This window comes from Charadrius vociferus, unplaced genomic scaffold (assembly GCF_000708025.1).
Source record: "Charadrius vociferus isolate BGI_N301 unplaced genomic scaffold, ASM70802v2 scaffold72, whole genome shotgun sequence".
Taxonomy (NCBI): domain Eukaryota; kingdom Metazoa; phylum Chordata; class Aves; order Charadriiformes; family Charadriidae; genus Charadrius; species Charadrius vociferus.
The window spans coordinates 566,349-588,323 of record NW_009647830.1 but is presented as its reverse complement, the minus strand read 5'-3'; the positions used below and the strand labels follow the sequence as shown (position 1 = coordinate 588,323).

At 36.2% G+C, this 21,975-nt stretch overlaps 1 protein-coding gene across 1 annotated transcript in view; it reads right to left on the bottom strand.

Moving 5' to 3' along the window:
- ANKS1B (ankyrin repeat and sterile alpha motif domain containing 1B) overlaps window positions 1-21,975 on the bottom strand; it is a 456,808-nt gene that overhangs the window by 224,774 nt on the left and 210,059 nt on the right. The window contains exons 15-16 of the mRNA XM_009882636.1: window positions 5,428-5,996; window positions 3,328-3,400 (exon numbers count right to left, since the gene is read on the bottom strand). Of these exons, the coding sequence (XP_009880938.1) occupies window positions 3,328-3,400; window positions 5,428-5,996 (642 nt within the window). The remainder of the gene's footprint in view (window positions 1-3,327; window positions 3,401-5,427; window positions 5,997-21,975) is intronic.

Below are 21,975 nucleotides of genomic sequence, written 5' to 3'. Positions count from 1 at the left end.
TGGTAAGCTACTCAGATGTTGAATGCTATATGCCCTCAGAGGACACGGGCAGCCATCTTCGCCTCTGTAGTTTCAAGTCCTCCAGTACCCTGTACTGCTACAAAACTGAAAGCTCTGCTTTAAATTTTTTCTTTCTGAATGCATGCCCTGGATGAAGTCCTTATGACCACACACAGCCAGTTTTGATTCTCTCCTTTCACTGCTCCTCTAATTGCTTCTTAAGAATTTCCCCTGGAGACCTAAAAGAAGTCTTTCCAGATTTCACCAGTAGGAAACTATTGGCTAAAGTTCCTATAAATCCATTCAAGGATTTAATCACAAGATGTCATCATTGTCTAATTTTAAATATAACTATTGAATTATCAGTGTATGACATATTTCCTCTCAAATGTTTTTCATGGAGAATGAGATGCTATGTAGTATAAAGAGCTCTTCATGCCTGGTAGATTAAGAATATTTGTGCTTGAATTGAATATATTTTTGTTTTTACTAACAGTTCATAAAAACACTGAAGTATAATATGAAGTACAGGACTAAGTAAGTATTAAAATGAAGGATTCCTTATCAAGCTACATGTGCTCTTCAGTATTATCAGAAATTTTACTGTTTGCTAAAAAGTTATTAGACAAGAAAAGTGAAGTTTCCTGAATACAGTGCTCAATAAGCTAGATGCTTTCAGTTCAACACTAAGAGAAACAACTTTGTACAGTCTGAACATTAAATACATTATTTTTAATCTCTACTGGATAGTCTTTTTACACATATATTCAAGTAAAACTACAAAACTCATAGACTTATATATAAACAGATGAAGTATCAAAAATGATATTACCTGATACCATACTACTTAATTTTTATTCCTAAGCATAGGCCAGATCTTTGTATTTGGCTGCGTATTTGGCTCTTAGCACAGAGCCAGGAAGAAGAGAGAAGGTGAAAGAGAAGTTCCGAGATGGAGTTTAGGTCCTCGGTACTACAACACTCGGGCAGATAAAACCCAAAGTAAAACACATAGGGATCCAGACAGTACCAGCTCCTGTAAGTAATTAGGCAGCGGTTATGTGAGGCACCTCTGAGGAACACTGAGGCACCTGAGATGCATCTTGCCAATAAATTGTAGGAGCTTAAATAAAAGAAGCACGGACACACACACAAGTTGATTTGCTGCAGAAAACTTCAAAGCAACCCCTGCATTGGGGCCAAAGACCTATCAAAAAATCTCTTAGGTATTATCAATGAGAAAAACCTGTATATTGCCTTGTGGTAGTTAATAAATGGTAATTGACACAAGCTACAATCTTCAGTAAAACACAAGTAAAATCTGTTGTTAAATATATAAATATCACTGTAATAAGGCTCCACTTGATTGGTTACTTCAGTCTGCTAACTATGAGAAATAAAGACTCCTTATTTTCTGCTAGATAACCCTATTAATTTGTTAAGAAAAAAAAAAGATTATAATTGACATATAACATGTTTTATATAATGCATTTGATATTATAATAGTTCTCTTTGATTTGCTGCCTAAACTGTGTTTGACTGAACCTGGAAAAGTTCCAGAAATGGAAAACATACATGTGAAGCTGCATGTAGCCAAATCTATATCAGAAAAAAAATATCTGTATTGCAGTCTGCACGTACAGCAAAATTAAATAAATTTAAGAAAAAGTAGTTGTATTTTGATTAATAGTACATAGCTTGATTTCTTTGTTAAGAGCAAAATCAGATTATCATTCTAAACTAGCTAAAGACCATTAAAGAGCTGATAGAAAAGAAAAAATGTTGGTTTGCAGGAAGCTTCACAGTGAACAGAAAAAAAGTTGGGACTCAGAGTCCCCTCTGGGTAAAGAAGCAGTGAAGAAAAGAGGAGATCTCCTGCCAACTGGAAGAGCTGAAGAACCAAATGCCACATTTGAATGCCAAGAAAAATAATTCATGCAGTAGAAGCCAAAAATGGCTGATGACAAGAGTTGTGAGATATGTTCTGATCTTAAAAAAAAAAAAAAAAAAGAAAAAAAGAAGAAAAAGAAAAGCAGTGGTCGGTCACAGGAATGGGCAGAGTAGCACATACACATCACTAAGTTATGCAAACTTGCATGTGCATGCTGTTGCTTTTGTCTCCTTTTTATAGCTCTTACTTGCTGTGCAACTTCTTAATGGTAGCCTGATTTTACATTTGGTGTCTGTGTACTACCATGATAAAAAATAGTAACCAGCAAATTCTGAATTACTTACAATATCTTCAGAAATTATTAACTGTCTCCTAACATGAAGTTTCCCTATGAATAATTCTCCCTTCCAACACTGCAAGTTGCAGAAACAAAAAATAGCCTTCCAGGACAACATGCCTAGTACTTTTCATGATATTGCCCCTCACTCTTTCAGAAAAAAATAATCTGAATCTGCTTGTTTTACCTTCAATTATATTTGTATTCATACCATTTTCTCTTTTTCCTAGAGTCCCTTCTCACTGTCCAGCCACTGTTAAAATAGATGTGTCAACTCCATTTAACTGATAAGACAGTTTTTTCCTATAGAGATATAATTTAACAGTTGTTAAAATATTAAAAAAAAAAAAAAAGTGATAAGGTGTATAGTCTCCTGCCTAATACATAAACCCAAGTAATTGCATGCAATTGCTAGCAGGGATGTACCGGTACATGTGAGTTAACATAGCTTTGCCTCAAGACCAAATTATTCAAACATACAAGTCAGTTTTCTTTGCATGAGGTAGGAAGAAGACATAGTAAAATACTTTCAAAATTCTTATCAGCACAGTTGCACAGGTTTATGCTGACACACCAACAGAGTAGTCATGACTTAGAGTTCTTAGAATTCACTGTGGCAGGGAAGGTTTGCAAATTTTCCTGTCTTTGCTAACACCAGTCACTGGCTGTCAGCAACATTTTCAGCCCTGTGCCAAATATTTGCTCGAAGCAGCATTAGATAATAAAATGCTTTAAAAAGTGTCAGCAGCTATTGGATTATATATATTCAGGGTCCCATCATTCCAAACAAAACCTCAGCTGAAAAAGATTGGAAAATATCCCCCTAGTAGAACGGCTTCAGTACAAAGACATTAATGGAATATTTTTTCTGGTAAGATTTCAAAGCAACATTAATGACTCCAATATACTATTTAAAGTAACAGCTCCAGGATACTGGGCCTAATGCATGTCTAACAGTAAACAACATTGATTCCTTTCATGGTTATTCAAATACCTACAAATGATTTCAACACAGTGAGTTACTGAGCAATATTTTATTCACAGTTTCCCTATAGACAGTGAAATCAAAATTAAACAATAGTTAGTTGTTTATACTTACTTGTAGTGTGATCATTCATCTCCCCCAGTCCAGTATTAATTCCTGCATCTATTGAACTCATGATTTTATCAATCTGCAAAAGAGAGAACAGTGAAAACAATTGATCGGCCCTATCTTTCTTATTTTATTTTAGTTTTCATGCATAAATTTATGGCATTATTACTCTCATTAGGAAAACAACAATCAAGATTGTAAAATGCAAAAACCAAAGGTAGACACTTAATTTCTCCACTTCGATTTTTATTTTGCAACATTTGTACATTAGCAAAAGCTAAAAGTTGATACTACAGTACAGTTCCTTTCATACTGACGATTCTGGTCATCTAGATATATCTCATTCTTTGAAACTACTTTGTCATATTTCAGTATATAAATGCAAAGGAGAAAAATGCATATATTCAGCATATGACGGAATCGATTTTAATTTTATAGGCTTGTGTCATTTGATGATAACTGTGAACCACTAGAGGTCTATTTAAGCAGTAATATTAATGCACAAGTATATTGTTTTGTGTGTTATAAAGTGCTAAAGCAATTGTTCAATTACAATTTCCAGAGAATTTCCTAGCTCCCTTTTTTCCATCTGCCCCAAGGCCACCAAATAGGTATGAAACACAGCTGTGTCCCCACACACCTCAGAATGACATTGTTTGTGAAACAGCACTACATTGATCCCAAAACTCATTTGCACATTTCTAAATTACATTGAACTTACTATGTCAAAACTATTATGGCTATTTTATTTTCCCTAAGAACAGGACAAAACAAAAAGTGAATCAAAAGGCTGATGTCGCCTAAGGCGGCAGACATAGAGAACCAGGTTTTACTGAGCTTAATATTAGGACCATTAGGAAAACTGTCTCCTTTCTAAAAGCTATGTATCAGTCACTAGTGACAGGAGAAAATCTGGGAATTATGTTAGAATCTGCAGATTTAGAAATCATACCTTTTTTTTTTTTTTTAATAAACATTTTCCTTCCTCTTAGGAACAATCAAACCTTGATGTCTCCCTAAAAAGGAAAACTTGGACCTGATTCATTTCAGGATTTCATAACAGTGTATCCAAGTTACTATCAAAACCTAATCCTAAGCACCTTTCCACTGAGAAAGTATCTCCTTTACAAGAAAAATTACCTTCAGGTGTCCTATCAAATCAGACATTTAGATGAGCTAGAAACCTTTTTCTAGAAAAATAACCAATCACCCAAACAAGCTCTGGGTGCTTTCTGCAATAAAATGGCACTCTATAGATATATATATTTCCCCATTGTGGTCATTTTAAAAAGAAATGCTTGCTTCTCTATAATAGCAGTAAAGATCTAAACATTTCCCACTCTTCATTTACCTCAGTAAGACGGGAACTTTTGCGTCTATGAAGAATCGTTTACATTCTTGAAATTGAGCACAGGAGGAAAAAAAAAAGTAAAAAAAAATAATGTGTCTAAAAATTATTTTAAATCTACCTCGAAAACTAAAATAAAGTCTCCTGTATGAGCAAGCATGTGCCCTACAAACTCACTATGGAAATTACTTTTAATAGTCTTGAATTCATCATAGCTATAAGCGTATTCCCACTTCACACAAGAGTCAAGTATATAGTGTACAGAGGCTATACACCAGTTAGGGGATATGTTACATTGGGAGAGTTTGTGGAATGCATAATCAACCTCAAAAACTTAGACTCTCCATTCCTGCCATTTTCTCTTGCCTCTTGCTAGCGGGCATTGCTATAGTGGGAAATAATTAGCAAATAAGTAAATAATGGGCATAGCTACAATGAATTTTACCCCTTTTATTAATGTCAGTGGTGAGGGCTTTAGTAGAAAATAATTTCAATGTCACAACAAATTGTAGAATTACTTCTGGTTAACTTCATTCACTATGGAAACAATAGACTTAATTAAGTGTGCAGCATTTTGAACAGAAGTGCATTGCATTTTGTGCCAGCTGCCAAACTACCATGCACTATGACACACTCTCTGAGGATTTGCAATGTGGACAATGCACTTTTTATTTCATCTCATCTCTGAAATGGAAAACAGTGACAGCATTTTCACAATACCATGTATTTGCTTCTACTGAAAAATGAACAAAACTTACTTCTTCCCATTCTGATGTGAAGGAAGGTGTTCTCTCCGAATTCCCTTTGGAGCACTGTTGTTTTGGCGTGGGTTCGCTCCAGTTGCTTCTTGCTTTTTTGTCATTTGGTGGATGGGTGATAAGATTAGAATCGGATTTTGAAACATTTTTGCACAAATGCATTTCAAGCAAAGTCTTTGGTAAAGATCGTATCCTCCCAAGCGTGCATGCACGCTCCACAAATCCCCCAGTGGTAATAACCCATTGTTCACTTATCCTTGTTGACGTGCCAACCAACGTATGATTTTCTACTGGCTTGGTTTTAGTATGAAATATGGTTCTGTTTACAACTGGTGGCTTTTTTTTCTTCACAGGAGGATCGGTGTTGCTCTCTTTCCGTAGCTGTATCTGCTGCACTGTGCTCTTGCTCAAAATGTTTTTTTCTAGTGGACCACTGCACTGGCTTGCTTTGCTGTACAGCTGGAGTGGATTGTCAGGTGGGTCACACGCAGGTGACGATCCATGAAGTAAACCTGCAAACTGTTCAGCGGGGTGTCCTTCAGGAAGCTCACTTTCAGTGGATGTTTCTCCTTGGCAAAGACGCTCTGAAACAAGAAAGCACCTTGTAAAAAAAAAAAAACAAAAAAACAACCAACCAACCAAAAAAACGGGTGACAAAATACTGTGAACAACAAGACCCTTACTCTCCACAAAATGACTTCTGTATGCTGCTTGGTTCTTACTTACGTACTGAAACAAAAGATACTTATGCCATGAATTAGTTCATTAGACTCTTAAAAGAAAAATTCTCTCCTTGAACTTGACTATTTTATCCTGACTGGTTGAAAAACAGCCAAACCAGCTCAGTGCTACACATCACATCCGGGAAAAAACAAATTTATAAAATAAAATAGGTCATTGCTATTCCATCAACTCGATGGTCTCTTTTTTAATTTGTTATTCAGTTGAAAAGTGTACAAATTATACAGTTTAGTATGATGAATTAGCTAGTAGGTAGCAAAACACATGAAGAACCAATATTGTCAGAAGTATTGTTAGTAATTTTTCTTTTTATAGTCATTATAATAATAGTGAATTTACACTATGATGCCTTTTTACTGATAGTCTTTAAAAAATAGATCTGAGTGTTTTATTTCTGGGAAATTGTGAGAATAGATTCAGAGTAATAGTAACCATCGGGAAAAAAAGAATAGGAAATCAAAGCCTTTTGAAACAAATTTTATATGCAATTTAGCACACACGCAAAAAAAAGGAACTACAGAAAAATGCACTTTTTGGCACAGTTCAGACTAGATTATTAAAAATGTATAGTTCTTTTTATACCTGTTGCTGTAAGGACTAGCAGAAAAAAAAATAAAGTAGACCTTTTTTCTACCAGTGCTGCCTCATTTAAAGTGTTGGTGTGGATAACGTCACTCTGTCCACAAAGCATTAAGTTAGCATATCTTTGTCAGAATAACTGTGTCCCCAATAACAGTTGCATCTCTAGAAGTTCTTCATTAAAGACAAATATGTTCACCTCATTCCTTCTGCTAGAAGTTGTATATTCATATGAAGACTCTAACTGTAGGATCGTAAGCACAGCAATAGCTACAAGAAGGAATCAAATGGAGCACCATGTAACAATTTGCAAAGAAATTGAGCAGTTTCCTCCTATTTGCTGAAATACCTGCTTGTAAAAACACCCCACAAATCTCAAAATATCATTTATAAAATAAGGCAGTATTTGATTATATGAATGATAGAAGAAAGATTTTGGTGTGTACTTCAAAACACCATCAGCTCTTTTACTAGTCAGCAGCTTAAAAATATAAAATCACACTTTTTTCTTCTTTGTTAAAATATCATGATAACATTCTAATCAAGATTAGGAATGCAACCTAAGAAAATCTACTTATTTGGGAAACAACTGACTAGAATATACACTTCAGACATTTTACAACTGAAAATATGTGGGGTGTTATGGTGAAAGATTGAATGTGGCAGAGCTTAAGGAATCAATAATGCCAGAAAAGTTGGTTTGGGGGGGGAAAAAGCAGGGGAGAAGGAGGACATCGGACATTGGCACTTCCTTTGATTTCTGAAAGTTGCTGAATTAATTGTATGTCTGCGATTTTGAAGGTGAACTTAAAAGGAAAAATAAGTAATGCAAATAACGATTGACACTGGTATTTTCCCCTTCCATGAAAAACTCAGTAGCTGGGATTCTGCTCCAGATTAAGATATCTCATTTTACATATCTACACGGGCAAGAAGTATATAAGCTGCCACCATATTCAGGGGCCACGTTGATAAAGTCATTGGATCCTAAAGAGTGATGCCACTCACTATATGTTGTGGCTGGTCAGCTGAATCACTCCCTGTACTCTGTTAACTGTATTGACTAGACTACCGATGACTATAATGGCACATGACATCCAGTTTGCATTCAGATACCTACATTTAGATGTCTTAGTCATGAACTGAATCCTATTCTGCTGTTCTGGAGACGAGTCTTACAGCTGTCTATTGAAGTCATTTAAGAGGTAAATGTTTTTGTCAGGACAAAGTAAGAAAGAAGAATAAATCACAAAAAAGAAAAGCATACGGACACCTGGATTGCAAGGATTTAATTAATATCTACATCATCTTCACTAATATCTTTGTTACATCTATACTACTAAATAAAACTGTCCAACAGCTCTTAGGATCTAAAGGAATTAGTAGGCTCATGTCCTTTAAACTGAACTCTCCTCCCTCTCAAGACAGAGCTGGCCCATCCCAACAATTACTGGGAATGGTCTCCGGCCTCAGCTAAAACTTGTGCAATGTCTGGGTACTGTCTGGCTGGGTACTATTTGGTATTGGCCATACCTTGGCAAAACCCACACAACAGTTTAACAGTACAGGCTGCCAAACAACAACATCATCTCATGCCCTGATTTTGTTCAGTTTATTCAGTTTACTGTAGACAAAAGATGTTGTTTCTGACAACTCCCATTCGTCTGTGATCAGTAAATATACGTAGTGACCACCAGAAATTGTGTGTGTGTGTCCGTCTCACTTTCTAGCAGTGAAGCAGTGACAGAATATCAAAACATTACTGTTGGTTATTTTGTTAGTTGAAGTAGAAGTTTGCAATGGATTCAAATATTGTAGGTATATTGTATGAACCTTTTCAGCTTGATCTTTCAGTACAGTTATTGTATTGTGCATATATAAGTGTGTGTATATATATTCTACTGTAGGTACAATTTTCATCTTTGAAATACCCAGGGTATCAAGACATACACATAAACACTTTAAGGAAGCCAGGGAAGATGACAACAAAGGTTGCCCATGCAACCTTTAGTCTTCTTATGTGTCAGCAGTACTGTATTTCACTTTCTATGTGATCACCTACTATTTTTCAAAAAAAAAAAAAAACCCTTCCTGTTTCATTTAGCATTCAGAATAAAATCTGCTCAGTGAAGGAGCAGCTCTTCAACATTTTATCTTCTCTTTGTTCAAAAAGAGTGGTCCTATTACCTATTTACTACACAACATTCAATTCTTCTTTGAATATAAAATTATTCAGAACCTCCTCAGATTTTTTTTGAGGCCCATTATTTAAGGGGTTCACAAATATGAATTCACATATCTTTACAAGGTGGGGCTGTAATGTGATAACATCCCAATTTGATAGATGAGAGATAAGGCACAAGGAAATAATGCTGAAAATGTCCACAAATTTTAGGCATCCAATTTGAAATTCTTTAAATTTTGCTTTCTTCAGAGTACTTAACACTGTGTAACACAGAATATTTTCAAAGCACAGTTGCTATTGACTTCAGCAGTTCCATAAGGCAGGCCCCTAACGTCTCAAATTCAGCATTCAAAAGAAAAAAGGAATGCTGTTAATAACTACTTGGATAAAGTTTGGTCTGTCTTGATCAGCATAATAAAAGCTCTGGCAGAGATAGAGCGGTGTTCAGCTGCCTCAGCTGTCATTTCTTTTCTTTGATACCTTTTGCTTTGTTAATTATACGAAAAAGGAAGCAAAGATCTCACAGCTATGCCTTCTTCACCTCATGACTTCGAGCAATGCAAACCACATCTATATTGGGCAATGAAAAAGACGGGTTGTCATGGAAAAAAAAATAGTATGTGGTCACAATAAAGGTTAAGAAGCAAGCAGCATTGCATGCTGCACCACAGCCCTAGAACAGGTTATCCAGAGAGGTGACACGTCCATCCTTGGAAGTTTTCAAGACCTGTCTAGGAAAAGTCATGTCTGACCTGATGCCTTTCCTGCTCCAAAAAGGAGGATGAATTAGATGGCCTCGAGACGTCCCTTCCAACCAACAATTTAATAATCCAATTATAATTCTGAATCTTTTGACTTTTGAATTGATAACTGTTAAATCTAATGCTCTTTTAATACAGATTTGTATTATTTTAATTTCCTAATGCAATTAATGTTTAATACTTTTATGTTCAGAGAATAATGAGAGCGCACAGATGGACTATACCACTTCTCTAAATAGTATAGTAGCCTACCACTCACTGTATTGTTCTAAAGAAATCATAGAAGGAAAAAAATAACCCATGCAACAGAGTCATAAAATAATTTCCCAGAGTACACTTTTCTTTCTTATTCCAAGTCAGTATTTGTTGACCTAAGACCTGATGCATGAGATATTAAATAACCTCTTCAAACCTCACCATATCTAAAACTGCAACATGTTTTCATTGCTTATGTGAATATCCAAAATCTGAGTCTCAAGATCTTAAAGTATGAAAGCCTCTAAACAGGATAATATAACGCTGCTTCTGTATCCTTGATAAAATAAGCAATTTTACTTAAAAAAAAAAAATTAAAAAAAAAATTCCTTAGCTTTTAAGACTTACCCATATCTGAGATTGGTGTCTTTCTATTGTTGCATATTTCTGCCACAAATTTTAAGACAACTGATACTGAAATCAATATTTCTTCTACAGCTTAGTAGTGAGGCACAAAGTGTGACATTTTATGGATTATTTTCTGTTTTTAAACATGTCAAAATTATTCTTGTTCTTTTGAATACTGCTGTGCATTTAAAAAAAACCCTCTCATTAAGTTGTCTATACTGATGATCAATGTCCTGTATGGTTAGAATTAATCTTAAATCTACCAGTATATCTAAGAAATTCAGACTCTCCATTCCTATTGTGTTCTTTCCCCTAACTTTATCATATGTTTTGAGCCTGTTCATTTGATGTTTTATTTTTATTTGTTTCAACAAACTTAACTGGCACTAAGAAATGCTATGCGATTATATTGCATAGGTCTATACTCAGTGAACAGTAAGATAACGATGCCAGTTTTGCTTTCTCATGGGTTTTGAATGAGTCTTCCGAGAATGGACTTTAAGAAAGAGCGTAGGGATACCAGGGAGAGAGAATAGGTGAAGAAGTTCAAGCTCTTGGATGGAATCCCAATGGAGAGAAGTTTTCTGCTTATGACACCTAAATATTCTTGCAAAAGGAAAAAAGTTATTTTTGTAATCTTAAAAAAAGCCAACAGAAAAAGACCTTGCTTCCTCATCAGATACTGCTTTTCTTACCACCTTATCTTTTTACTTGTAAATAGTATCCTAAATACCAAAACATAAGCAGATTTCTTTTCTACAGATCTTTAGTGTTACTACAAGTTCACGTACAGCTTACCCATCTGAGTGGAATACTTCTGAAAATCACTGTGATAGTGCCATACCTGTGTTGCAGGGAAAACGCTTACATTTGGAACTGCAAAACAAATTCAGTTCTTCCATAATCTCAAAGCCACAGATACATATTGCTATTATCACCAGTTTATATACAACCAAAGTGGCATTTAGGAAGAAGATTGCAATTCAATCACCTATTTATTTACACACTGGTGCACCCCAACATAGTTGCTTGTGGTACACATATAGAACTCTGTGGAATACCATTTCTCACTTTCAGTATTTGAGAGTTATAATTCACAGATGCTTCATCAAACTCACATTTCTATTTTCTGAATCTGACTCCAAGATAACAGAGCACATTAAGAAAATCAGGAGCATACTAAATACTGTGAATTTTGCATTCACGTAAAGTTGGAAGTCAGCTTATTCACATTTGTATCTCAAGAGATTCCATATTCAAAACTAAAGTACATTCAGTAGAATAACAGTTGTTAATAATAGTAATGAAAAGAGCTGTAATAGATAAATTATAACGACGGAGTTACATCTTTAACAGGCATTGCTGTTGCCATGGCACAAGTTTCTAATGTAAAATAAAAATCCACTAGAAATTTCTTCTATAGCTATGGTAACAACTGTATTGTGATACCTGCACTATTAATCTATTCAAGGTCTGTTTTCATTTGATCCAGAAAGATGTTTTTAGCAGCATACTCTGCACATGTGTAATATCTGCCCCAAAATTTATTCTCAACTCCCCTTTCTCACACTCAGTTGATTGATAAAACTGTCACAGCTGAGTAATACTGGGAGAGTACCCTCCCATAGAAGGATGGTAAGCAAAGAAGTCATCTTATTTGCATGGAAAAGATTGGTTTGGACACACTACAATACCTCCAGTAGTGATGATATTGGTTGTACTGCCAAAGTGATATCATACGATGGGATGATCAGCAAGAAAATGTGCAAGATGGAAAATTCAAAGTATTTAAAAACTGAAAGCAATATTCGGGAAGGTATTATGTCACACAGCAAACGACATGGTGGTCTGACCAAGCTCCAGCTCTTTGATGGCAGTATGTTGGCTGCAGATATCTTTGATGAGGCAGTGCAATGTTTTCTCACTCTAGTAAGTGTTATAGCAAGGTACCATGGACCTGTGTGGGAGATATAACAACACGATTACTAAGCAACTAACGGAGAATGTGGGCTGCTTCTGTCACCAGCAACAACGCAGAAAAGGAGCAACAGTGTCCAGCCAGATTGCTGCTTCTCCTTATGCTTCCTCCTAAATCTAAGGAAACCACCAGAAGGTGATTTGCAAGGTTGGTGTTGGCGCTCTCCAGGCTCTGTGCCCAGGTTCCAATGTTACCATCTTCTCAAAGCCATACAGTCCCTTAGAAATCACAGTTAAGTTCTCTGTGGATTATGTGTTTGCTCTTACTAGCTTCATAACTACCCATTAACATTACAGTCTGCATTTGACTGTGTACTGAAGGATTTTACTACCTTACTATCACTACATTTGTGGTAGTTTCACTGTCCACATTTCACATTTTCACAATGACCCACCATGAACTGCAAAAGAGGAGAAAGATTTCAGGGGAAAGATAGTTCCATATGGAGTTTTCTGAACACTGCTTGCCAGCTTCTAATGAAGAAAAAAGCTTTCAGTGAGGAAAGATATTAGTTGGTAATTACAGCTAATTCTAAGCACATTATAATATCCAAAATTTCTTGCCCAAAATTTCAGCCATGGGAGTATAGTCTAGTGCAAATAGAGTTAATTTTAACTGTTATAGAGGTGTATTGACTCTCCTGTACATTTTTAGAAATTTGTTGTGATGCTTGTAGAGCATATTCTGTATTTGAGGGGGACATAAACTTAATATTTTACATAGATCACATAAAGGGTTAATCTTTAACTGCAAATTCAACCTAGACAAAAATATAGAGCTGCAGCTGCCACCTCCATAATGCCGTTTCCATGAGAATTTCTTTCTATATGACTATATAAGATATGGTTCCTAGATGTCTTAATGACAGACATCCTCTCGTAAACCATCACATTTTACAGTATAAGAATTCGCCTTATACCTGCTCATCAAAATAAGAATGCTTCAGGAAACTAACATATTAACATGTTTATGGACTAAAAATTTCAGGCAGATAAAATAATGTTCAACATTCCCCAAGTAAAACACTGGACTAATTCAACATCTATGTTCTGACTAAAATTTTACGTGAATATTTCAACTCTACCATGCAGCAAAAAAGGAAAAAAACCAACAGTATTTCTTTGTAACACTCAAGCAATCTTTCATAAGAAATTCTGAGAAATTAATGGAAATTGATGCAAAATTACATTTTGCAGAAAGATAACTTATAATTGCACTTAGAAATTCTGTGGCAATCTCTTCTTGCAGGAGAAAGCTAGCAGTTGAGTGGGCTGTGGCTGTGCTCAGAAAGTACATGTTAATTTGACAATGCAGTACAGCAGGGAAGAGTAATAGAAGAGGAAAATTTGGTGACTCTTAATAACCAAAATCAGTGCAAAGCAGTAGGAATGTGACAGATGAGCTCTTGAAACCATATCCTTTTGTTGAAGACTCTAATGAAACCTCATTAATTTTTCCCCTCCTGATATTTCACACATCAAATGCAAAGAAGGAATGACAAAGTCCTACACCAAGTGGGAACAAAACAGTAACTGTCAAGCCAAAAGAGACTGGAAAAATAATGAATGATTTTTAGAATGCAGCTTCTAAAAGGAGATGTTGCTCAACAATTTCATCACTTGTATTTGGAAGGACGGATTTCCCAAGTAACAATTCAGTTTCACCAAGCATGAGATAAAAGTAGAAAGAATACAAAATACATACTCTGGCACTTGCAGTGATAATACACTGCTCTCTTCCCTAACCTTGATAAAGAATATATTTCTGATCTGAGCAGTACTTTCATGATACTTAACATGTGATACAAAGTAGTTTGTCTCTCCTCTCTTCATTCCCCATAAAAGCTCATAATTATATTTCAAAGCCAGCAGGAATGGAATTGCTGCTTTCATAAGAAATAATGTTAAATAAAGACAACCACCCCACCCCAAATGGCCTCGATAAATTTTTTTCAAAATTTCCTGTTAGGTAGCAGAAACAAAGCTATAAGGACAGAAAGCGTATAAATATTAAAAATGTCTAGAAAGTGTCTCTGCTTGTAGAATTACAATCCAGTTCTAGATGTAGATACATGCAGTCATAGAAGATTATATCCCAAACTGCAAAGTTTTTCAACTCTATGGGGAATATTTACTGAAATTTTATATAATTATTTACATGTAACTGTTCTGAAACTAATCCCTGAAAGTCATGGTTTTTAGCAAGCTTGCAACTCACTACATCATTTTTGCTATTAATACTACACGGGGAAAGTGAAGGAATAAAGAATAGATGTTAATTTTCCCCTTATGATTTATTTGGGGGTTGCAAATGTGAAAGGATAACCATATAAATTCTTTTGAAAAGTATTCACAAAACATAAATGATCTTTTAAAAAAAAAAAATCAATCTAAATGATGACATACAAAAGAATCTAGCTAAGACTATTAATTTTCTAGGCAGATTCACAATCTCTAAAAGACATTTACTTTTCACAAATAACTGTAGTCACTTTAAAAGCAGTGTCACACACACAGTGCTTAAAGCCAGATTCTGTGAAAAGAAGGGAAGATATTCAGGTGACTAAACAGACATATATGGCCATTTTAGACACAGTAGGGTATCCAAGGTGACTGCACGGGCTGACAGATGTGACATACAACTTCCTGGAAACCTGGGTCTTTCTGGGAAAGTAGCAAGAGGCCAGAAAGGGTCTAGACATCTCCATTTAGGCACTTGAATTGTTTCTTAGAGGTCAAACGTTAGCAGACAAGGAGTACTGATGGTGGTACCCACGCAGACAATACAATACCCCACTTCAGATGACTCAGATACACTTACCTTAGAGAGGAACTGAAAACCTGTCAGCATTTTAAATAATGATTGTTGGATACTTCTGCTAAACTAGTCATCAAGTTAAGAAGCCAGATCACCTGAGTTGCACAGAGCGTGAAAGTTTGGCTGATCCCAGATATCAGCTCAGGACATTTTGGAAACATATGTGCAATTGAAACATGGAATTAACCTGCTATTAATTGACTATGCTAGGAGGGTCAATGTGTGGCTTTACTAAGCACGCAGAAAAGCATTAGTTCAATTTCAGATTTAGTTATGGGATAAACAAGCAATAGGCTACAATAATTCAGACACAGAAAAGCAATGGATGAAGTTAGAAGACAATTATCAACTTTCAGACTCCATCACAAATGACACTTTACTAAGCTCTCTTACTAACACAGAGCAAAAAGCACCTAAATAGCTAAAAGTACAAGTTAAAAAAAAAAGGGGGGGGAGGGGGGAAGAGAAATTATTAATCTGCAGCTGTTTGAAACAAAAGTTGCAAACGAGCCTCTTTCAGGCTATTTGCAGAAGTATCTTAGTTACCTGGATTTTACCAGAACCTACAGAAACTTTCTCCTTGTCTTAAAAGAGCAGATATAAGTAAGAAAATTTCATTTCAATACTTTTCTCTGACTGCTTTACATACTTATGAGAATAAAAAATATGGTTACGAAAAACTGTATGAACCAACAACTAGTTGCTGGTCAGGAGCTCCCACAGAGATATTTCCTCGATATTTCCAAATATAGGTCAGTTCTCTTGATTAGAAACAGAAAGTCTGCCATCTATGTTTCTGAACTACAGTTTGATGCAGAGAGGCATAGTTTAATCCAATTAAAATCCCACTTACACAACTGGTTGAAAAGTCACACAATGTAAGTGCCACACATAGAAATCCTGAATGATTTATATTCTGTTAGCATCACATGAAATTTAGAGGACAGAGTTTCATTTAGCAAATAGCTGTAGCAACAGAAAACATCACCACCTACCCATCAGCCAGAAGGTATCACTCTACAGCTCTAACTGCTAGAGCTGTTTGTAAGAACGGCCTCTGATCTGCTTAGGGCAAATCAGCTGTGCCAGTTTGGGTTCAGCTGTGCCCATTTGGGTAGAGTAGTTGAGTTCAACTGCTTTATTTTGCTTGAGATGAATTAGAAAGTTCTCACAGAAACCCTTTTGCTGAAGTCAGATCTGGGAGTAGCCACCTATGAAAGAAAGGCAATGACAAGGAGGTGCTGGTAACACCTTCAATCGCTTCCACAGAATTAGGCCATTCACAAAAGGATGATACTTGTCTGCAATGGAATGGTCAGCTTTCCGCTGTGAAACACATCAGGTGGATACTCCCCTAAGGCACCAAATAGCTCAGCTTTTCAAACATGTTACACCTACTGAGAATAACATTTTCTTGGATAGGTGGAATAATGTGCATGATGACAATAAATATTAGCATCGTGTAATGAAGAGGATTATTTTACCAAGCTAAAAGGATTTAGGGTGGTACATCTTTCAAAAACATCCTCCAGACTGGTAGAAACACATGAATTAAAGTCATTTAAGACTAGGAACTGTAAACAGGAAAGCAGAAAGTGAATCTAAGGGATCAGAAAATGCACTAATATTGATGGGAATTATTCCATTGTAGGCCCATAATTTATAGCCCAGATTCTGCTCAGGTAACAGCCTGATCAGAATATCAGGAAAAAGAGGTTGTAGAAAACTCGTCACCAGAGAACCTGATCCAGTTGTTGGCCCATCTTTAATAAGTACATGAAACTTCCTTACTGTGTAATTAGATACTTTAGATTTAGAATGCAACTTATTTTCAGAGTTAACCAGTTCTTATCTACAATGTCAGAGTAAATAAATGCTTCAATATAGGTTGTAAAAAGTTCATCAGGTCCTTAAACCAGAAATAGCTGAAGCATGACAGGCCTAAAATGTTACTATTGCTTCATTCTGCTCTAATTTACTTATGTTTCACTCAGTATGAGGAAGACTGATGAACAAACACCAATAATTATGTTTACCTGTGAACTGAGGACTCCGATTGGCCAGATCTGACCTTCCTATCGTATATGTATTTCTGCTGCTTAAGCAAGTGTGCTTACGTTTCACCTGAGGAATGGGTGAGGAAAGAATGGATCGCTGTGATCCTGTTCTGTAGATAAGTAGACGGGCAGAATCTGCATCAACTGGGAAGTACCATGCAAATATCAGGTGAGCTGATATATGAACATATACCTCCTGCAGATGGAGTCCTGAATTCTATCTTGATTTGCCAATCTCATAACTAGGGTTTCCCATTTTCAACTGGAAATATCAGATGAAGTTGAGGAAGATTTCACTTGCTGAAGCGGATTCTTAAGAGAGTGAACTCTGACAAAGGGCAGAGAATTGCAACTAGAAAGTATCATACATTGCATGGAATAATCCATATTTATGAATTGTAATATGTATCAGTTTAAAGTGATAGCATTTTTAAAGGATTTTTAAAGGAGGACTGTATATCTAAGAGGGCAGGGATAGAGGAGACACAAAAATGCAGTACTTATTTCCTAGAAGCTTTGTACAGCCATGACTGCTATTCAGACTGGCTACTATGAAGTGGACACTTGTACAAATGCATAGAAATAATTAGGGGATGATTTTCATCTAAGTTTTTTATTCTTTTGTAGAATCCCTTCAACATCTTTGCATAATGAACCAACAGAAGACTTATATTTGAGACAGTTTGGTAAGCTCACCTGTCTCCTTCAAAGATCAGAAGAGCTGAGAACGGAAATGACAGAGCTGGCAATTTTTTTGTCATTGGGTAGGTCACAGTCTATTGAACCTCCTTGGACCCATCATTTTATTCCTAATCCAGTGAATCATTAGGACCTTCCTTTAGTGGGAGGTCCATAGGAGATACCTGTACTTCATTTGTACTGAGAACAACAAACTATGTATTCACAGCAATGGACTTGTTTATTGGCCACACTAGAGTTTTCCACATGTCAAATACTGCCTATGGAGGTATTGGAGCCACCATTTGCCTTTGTATAACACTCCCTCATTCTTTTGGCTCTGGTCACTGTGGTCAATCAGAACATAGATGGTTCCTCCCATTCATGGTGTGGTTCTTGTCTGTAAGGTTTGCTTGGTTAAGGTGAAAGAATGTGCTACGTTTCTCTCAGCTTTTCTCACTGAAAACTTAAATGTTGCTTTTTCATTTCACATGACAACAAACTTTCAAAACTCAATATTTTTCATAATAGAAGTATCTCCCAGACAATGATTTCAAACACTTCCTCAGTATTGGATGGCAGATCAAAAGCTTCACATTTCTCCTTTGAGCTTTTAGGATATCTTTTTCTCTTGTTTCTGTTTTGGAAAGGGACTCACTCTCAGCAGGTATATATTAATTTTGGTGAGAGTGGCCTGCTTCAAACTGTCCCTTCTGGAATACTTGTTCTCAGCCACTACAGAAAAAAAAGTCTGAGCTACTGCACTTGTCTTCCTTGCACATGCTCCCTCTCCACTCTCTCTTCCTTTGCCCCTCTTACCCCCAAAGAAAAGAGAAGTTATTAAAACTGACAGAGCGGGTAAGTTCTTCATCAGTCAGACATACAGACACAGTAGGAAAGAAGAGACCTACTGTTTTCTCACATGCACTGTTCTGTAATTTGGGTGCTAAACTGTCTCGTACTCCCACAGATTAACACATTCATGCTGTGTTTAAGCCTCAACACATCTTCCTGCAGAGTACTTCTAAAACGTGGCCTCTGCCTGCCCAGCTAAAAATTGCTACCCAAACCATCATCTTGTATCTATTAAACTTCAGGCCCCCTGATTCTGACCCATTCAAGAACTCTTCCACTAAAGTCACCTTCTTGGTCCATTGCACTGAGCAGGTTACATGCTTTGGCTCTCATTGTTTAGCAATGTGTGGCATACAAATTCTTCCTTAATAAATCTTCGAAGTCATCAAATGATCGATTCCTGTCTTTCATGTGCTGGCAATGCCCCATTATTACTATTTTGCTATTTTTACTGCTGCTGAGAAATCAAGTAGCAGAATGGAATCGTTCCCATACTTCATGATTCAAAGGGATTGTAAAACAACTGTGTATTTTAACTAAATAGACAGCTGTAGAAAAATTAACATTGCTATACATTAAGTTGCTGAAAAAGACAATTCCTTGCATTGCCTCAAGCCCACTGTTGCGGCTATACAGATCTGTGAAGGTTCAGGACCAGCTTGCTTTGAAATAACATGGATTCTTCCAGTGTTTTTTTTGATGAAGTTCTGCCCTGGCAAATTGTCTAACCTACCAAACGTACTCAGGAGAACTGAGTATGCAGAAGAAGTTCATTAACTCAATCATAATTAACAAATAATTGCAGAAACAATATTACAATTGTTTTAATTAGCATATTCTTCATTTGGAATAAATTGGAAATCAAATGATCGCAGCCTCCTGAGAAATTTACACAAGTCACTTTTCCTCTCTTTAAAAAAGCAAACAAGCATCACTAGCAGCTCAGCATATCAGACAGAACCGTAAGAGATACCAGAATAAAACCTGGAAGATGTTTTCTTTTTTTCTTTTGTCTTTTTCTTTTTTTTAAAAAAAGATCTTTTATTGTTAAAATAATGAGAAATGACAATGAAAACATTTTAATCACTTTTCTGATTAAAAGTGGGCAAACAGCTTATTGCTCTCCTTTTGTAATAATATGAAAGAAAAAAGACAGGGAGAAGAAGAGAAGAAAGAAGAGAATAAGAATAAAAGGAAAAGAAAGGAGCCATCCTGAAGACAAAAGATTCTAAACCCAGAAAATTCTGATGAGATTTTCAAATTACAGTTGGTCCTAAAAATGACTTTTTTAATGTATATAGAGTTTTTATGATTTTTTAATTAGTTTTCAAAAACCTCATGATTGCATCTTGAAAGCATAATATTTTTATGTAAGAAAGTAATGTAAAGAAGCAGTCATAAAAGTCAAGATGGTCAGTCCTGGAACAGGCTACCTTGAAAATTATAGTATTAGTAGCACTTCAGCTTATGTTGTTTAATCATCTTGCCTATCTGCACCAATGTAAATGAAAGAAGGCCAATGAGGGTGGTGGGAATAAGTGGCACCCATTAGGAAATTCCAAGGAGAATGACAGTTGTTAAATGAACAAGGAGTGAACTACCAACTGGGACATTACTGGCCTCTTTCTAGCCCAGTTAAAAGGTAATTGAATTTTCTTTAAGTCTTTAGATGGGAAAAAAAAGGTATTTAGCTATTAAAATTTTCTCTGCTCAGAGAATAAAGTGTGAGCCAAAATTTAAATTAATTAAGATAGCTACAGTACTGTTAAACAAAGGACGACTCTGCAGAGAGAAGAGAGGCATATAGGCTTTGTTTTTGAAAGCAACTTCCTTTCTTCCAACCTCCTCTGTGGATATTTATTATAATTTGGACAAACTTTAAAAAAATATAATCATCTACAAATATATGAGGAAATATGCCACGTGTTTCCAAACCAAAATTAACTCCACAGATATAACACTTGATCAGTGAAGTTTAAAAGTAAATTTTAAGTTAAACTTGATTTAAGTTCACCTAACCTCGCAGTACGGCTGTCTATATATGGACTAAAAGTCTGTAATTTGCAAGCGTCTTCAAAATATCTCTAATCAGTCTGAACTTTAATTGTTTTTATCATTTTATAGCAGTCCAAGACATGCAGCAATCACCACAGAGAAGCACAGAAGTTTGAATCAAAGTAACCGCCTGCTTCTTAAAATTGGCATTTCCTCTACGTCAGTTGAACCATACTTTATAATAAAGCCAACACAGCAATGTTTTTACCACATAAAAGACAAAGATTCAGCATAAATCAGTCATTTCCAAGGTCTGATACTTTTTGCCAGGTTTTGGAGTCAATTGATAAAGACTATTAAAAAAGAAACACCGTCACACTTGTACAATTTTACTTCGCAGTTCTCAGGTGAAGAGTTGCAGAGCAACATAATTTTGTCCCTACATGGCTAACCCTCTAAGAATTCCTGTTGAAAAGTAAGAACTCTGTATGACTTCTCCTTAATTTATCTTAAAAGTCAGAGAGAATGACTTGGAGCAAGTAAAAATATTTCATCTTCATTGTGGGTGTCGAAGTATCACTGTACACCAAGATGTGAGAGGTGTATAGTGGGGTGTATATTTTGTCCCTCTACTCCACTCTCGTGAGACCCCACCTGGAGTACTGCGTCCAGCTCTGGAGCCCTCAGCACGGGAATGACATGGACCTGTTGGAGTGGGTCCAGAGGAGGGTCACAAAAATGGTCAGGGAGATGGAAAACCTCTCCCATAAGGACAGGCTGAGACAGTTGGGGTTGTTCAGACTGGAAAAGAGAAGGCTCCAAGGAGACCTTATTGCAGCCTTCCAGTACTTTAAGGGGGCTTATAAGAAAGATGGGCACAGACTTTTTAGTAGGGCCTGTTGGCGATAGGACAAGGGGTAATGGCTTTAAACCAAAAGAGAGTAGACTACATGACCTTTAAAGGTCCCTTCCAACCCAAACCCAGAAAAAAGCTCTGGGCTGGTTAAAGTGGACTAGAGTTTAAGGCAATGCTAGCCTGTCTTCTCCTGAAGCTGACATGTACAATGTCTTTAAAAAGAATATACACACAGCAGTTAGTAACTCAAATTCATAAACTTAAGGTCAGAAAGTGCCATTTGTACCTGTCCGGCATATAAGAGCATAGAATGAGGAGGTTCGTCTCCCTGAACAATATGCACATCCAATAGCAAAGCCAAAGGAATTAAAAAAGAAGATAAACCCCATTCTTAGGCACTGTACAGATCAGGCAGTGCCCACAATCCAAGGACACTAAATATG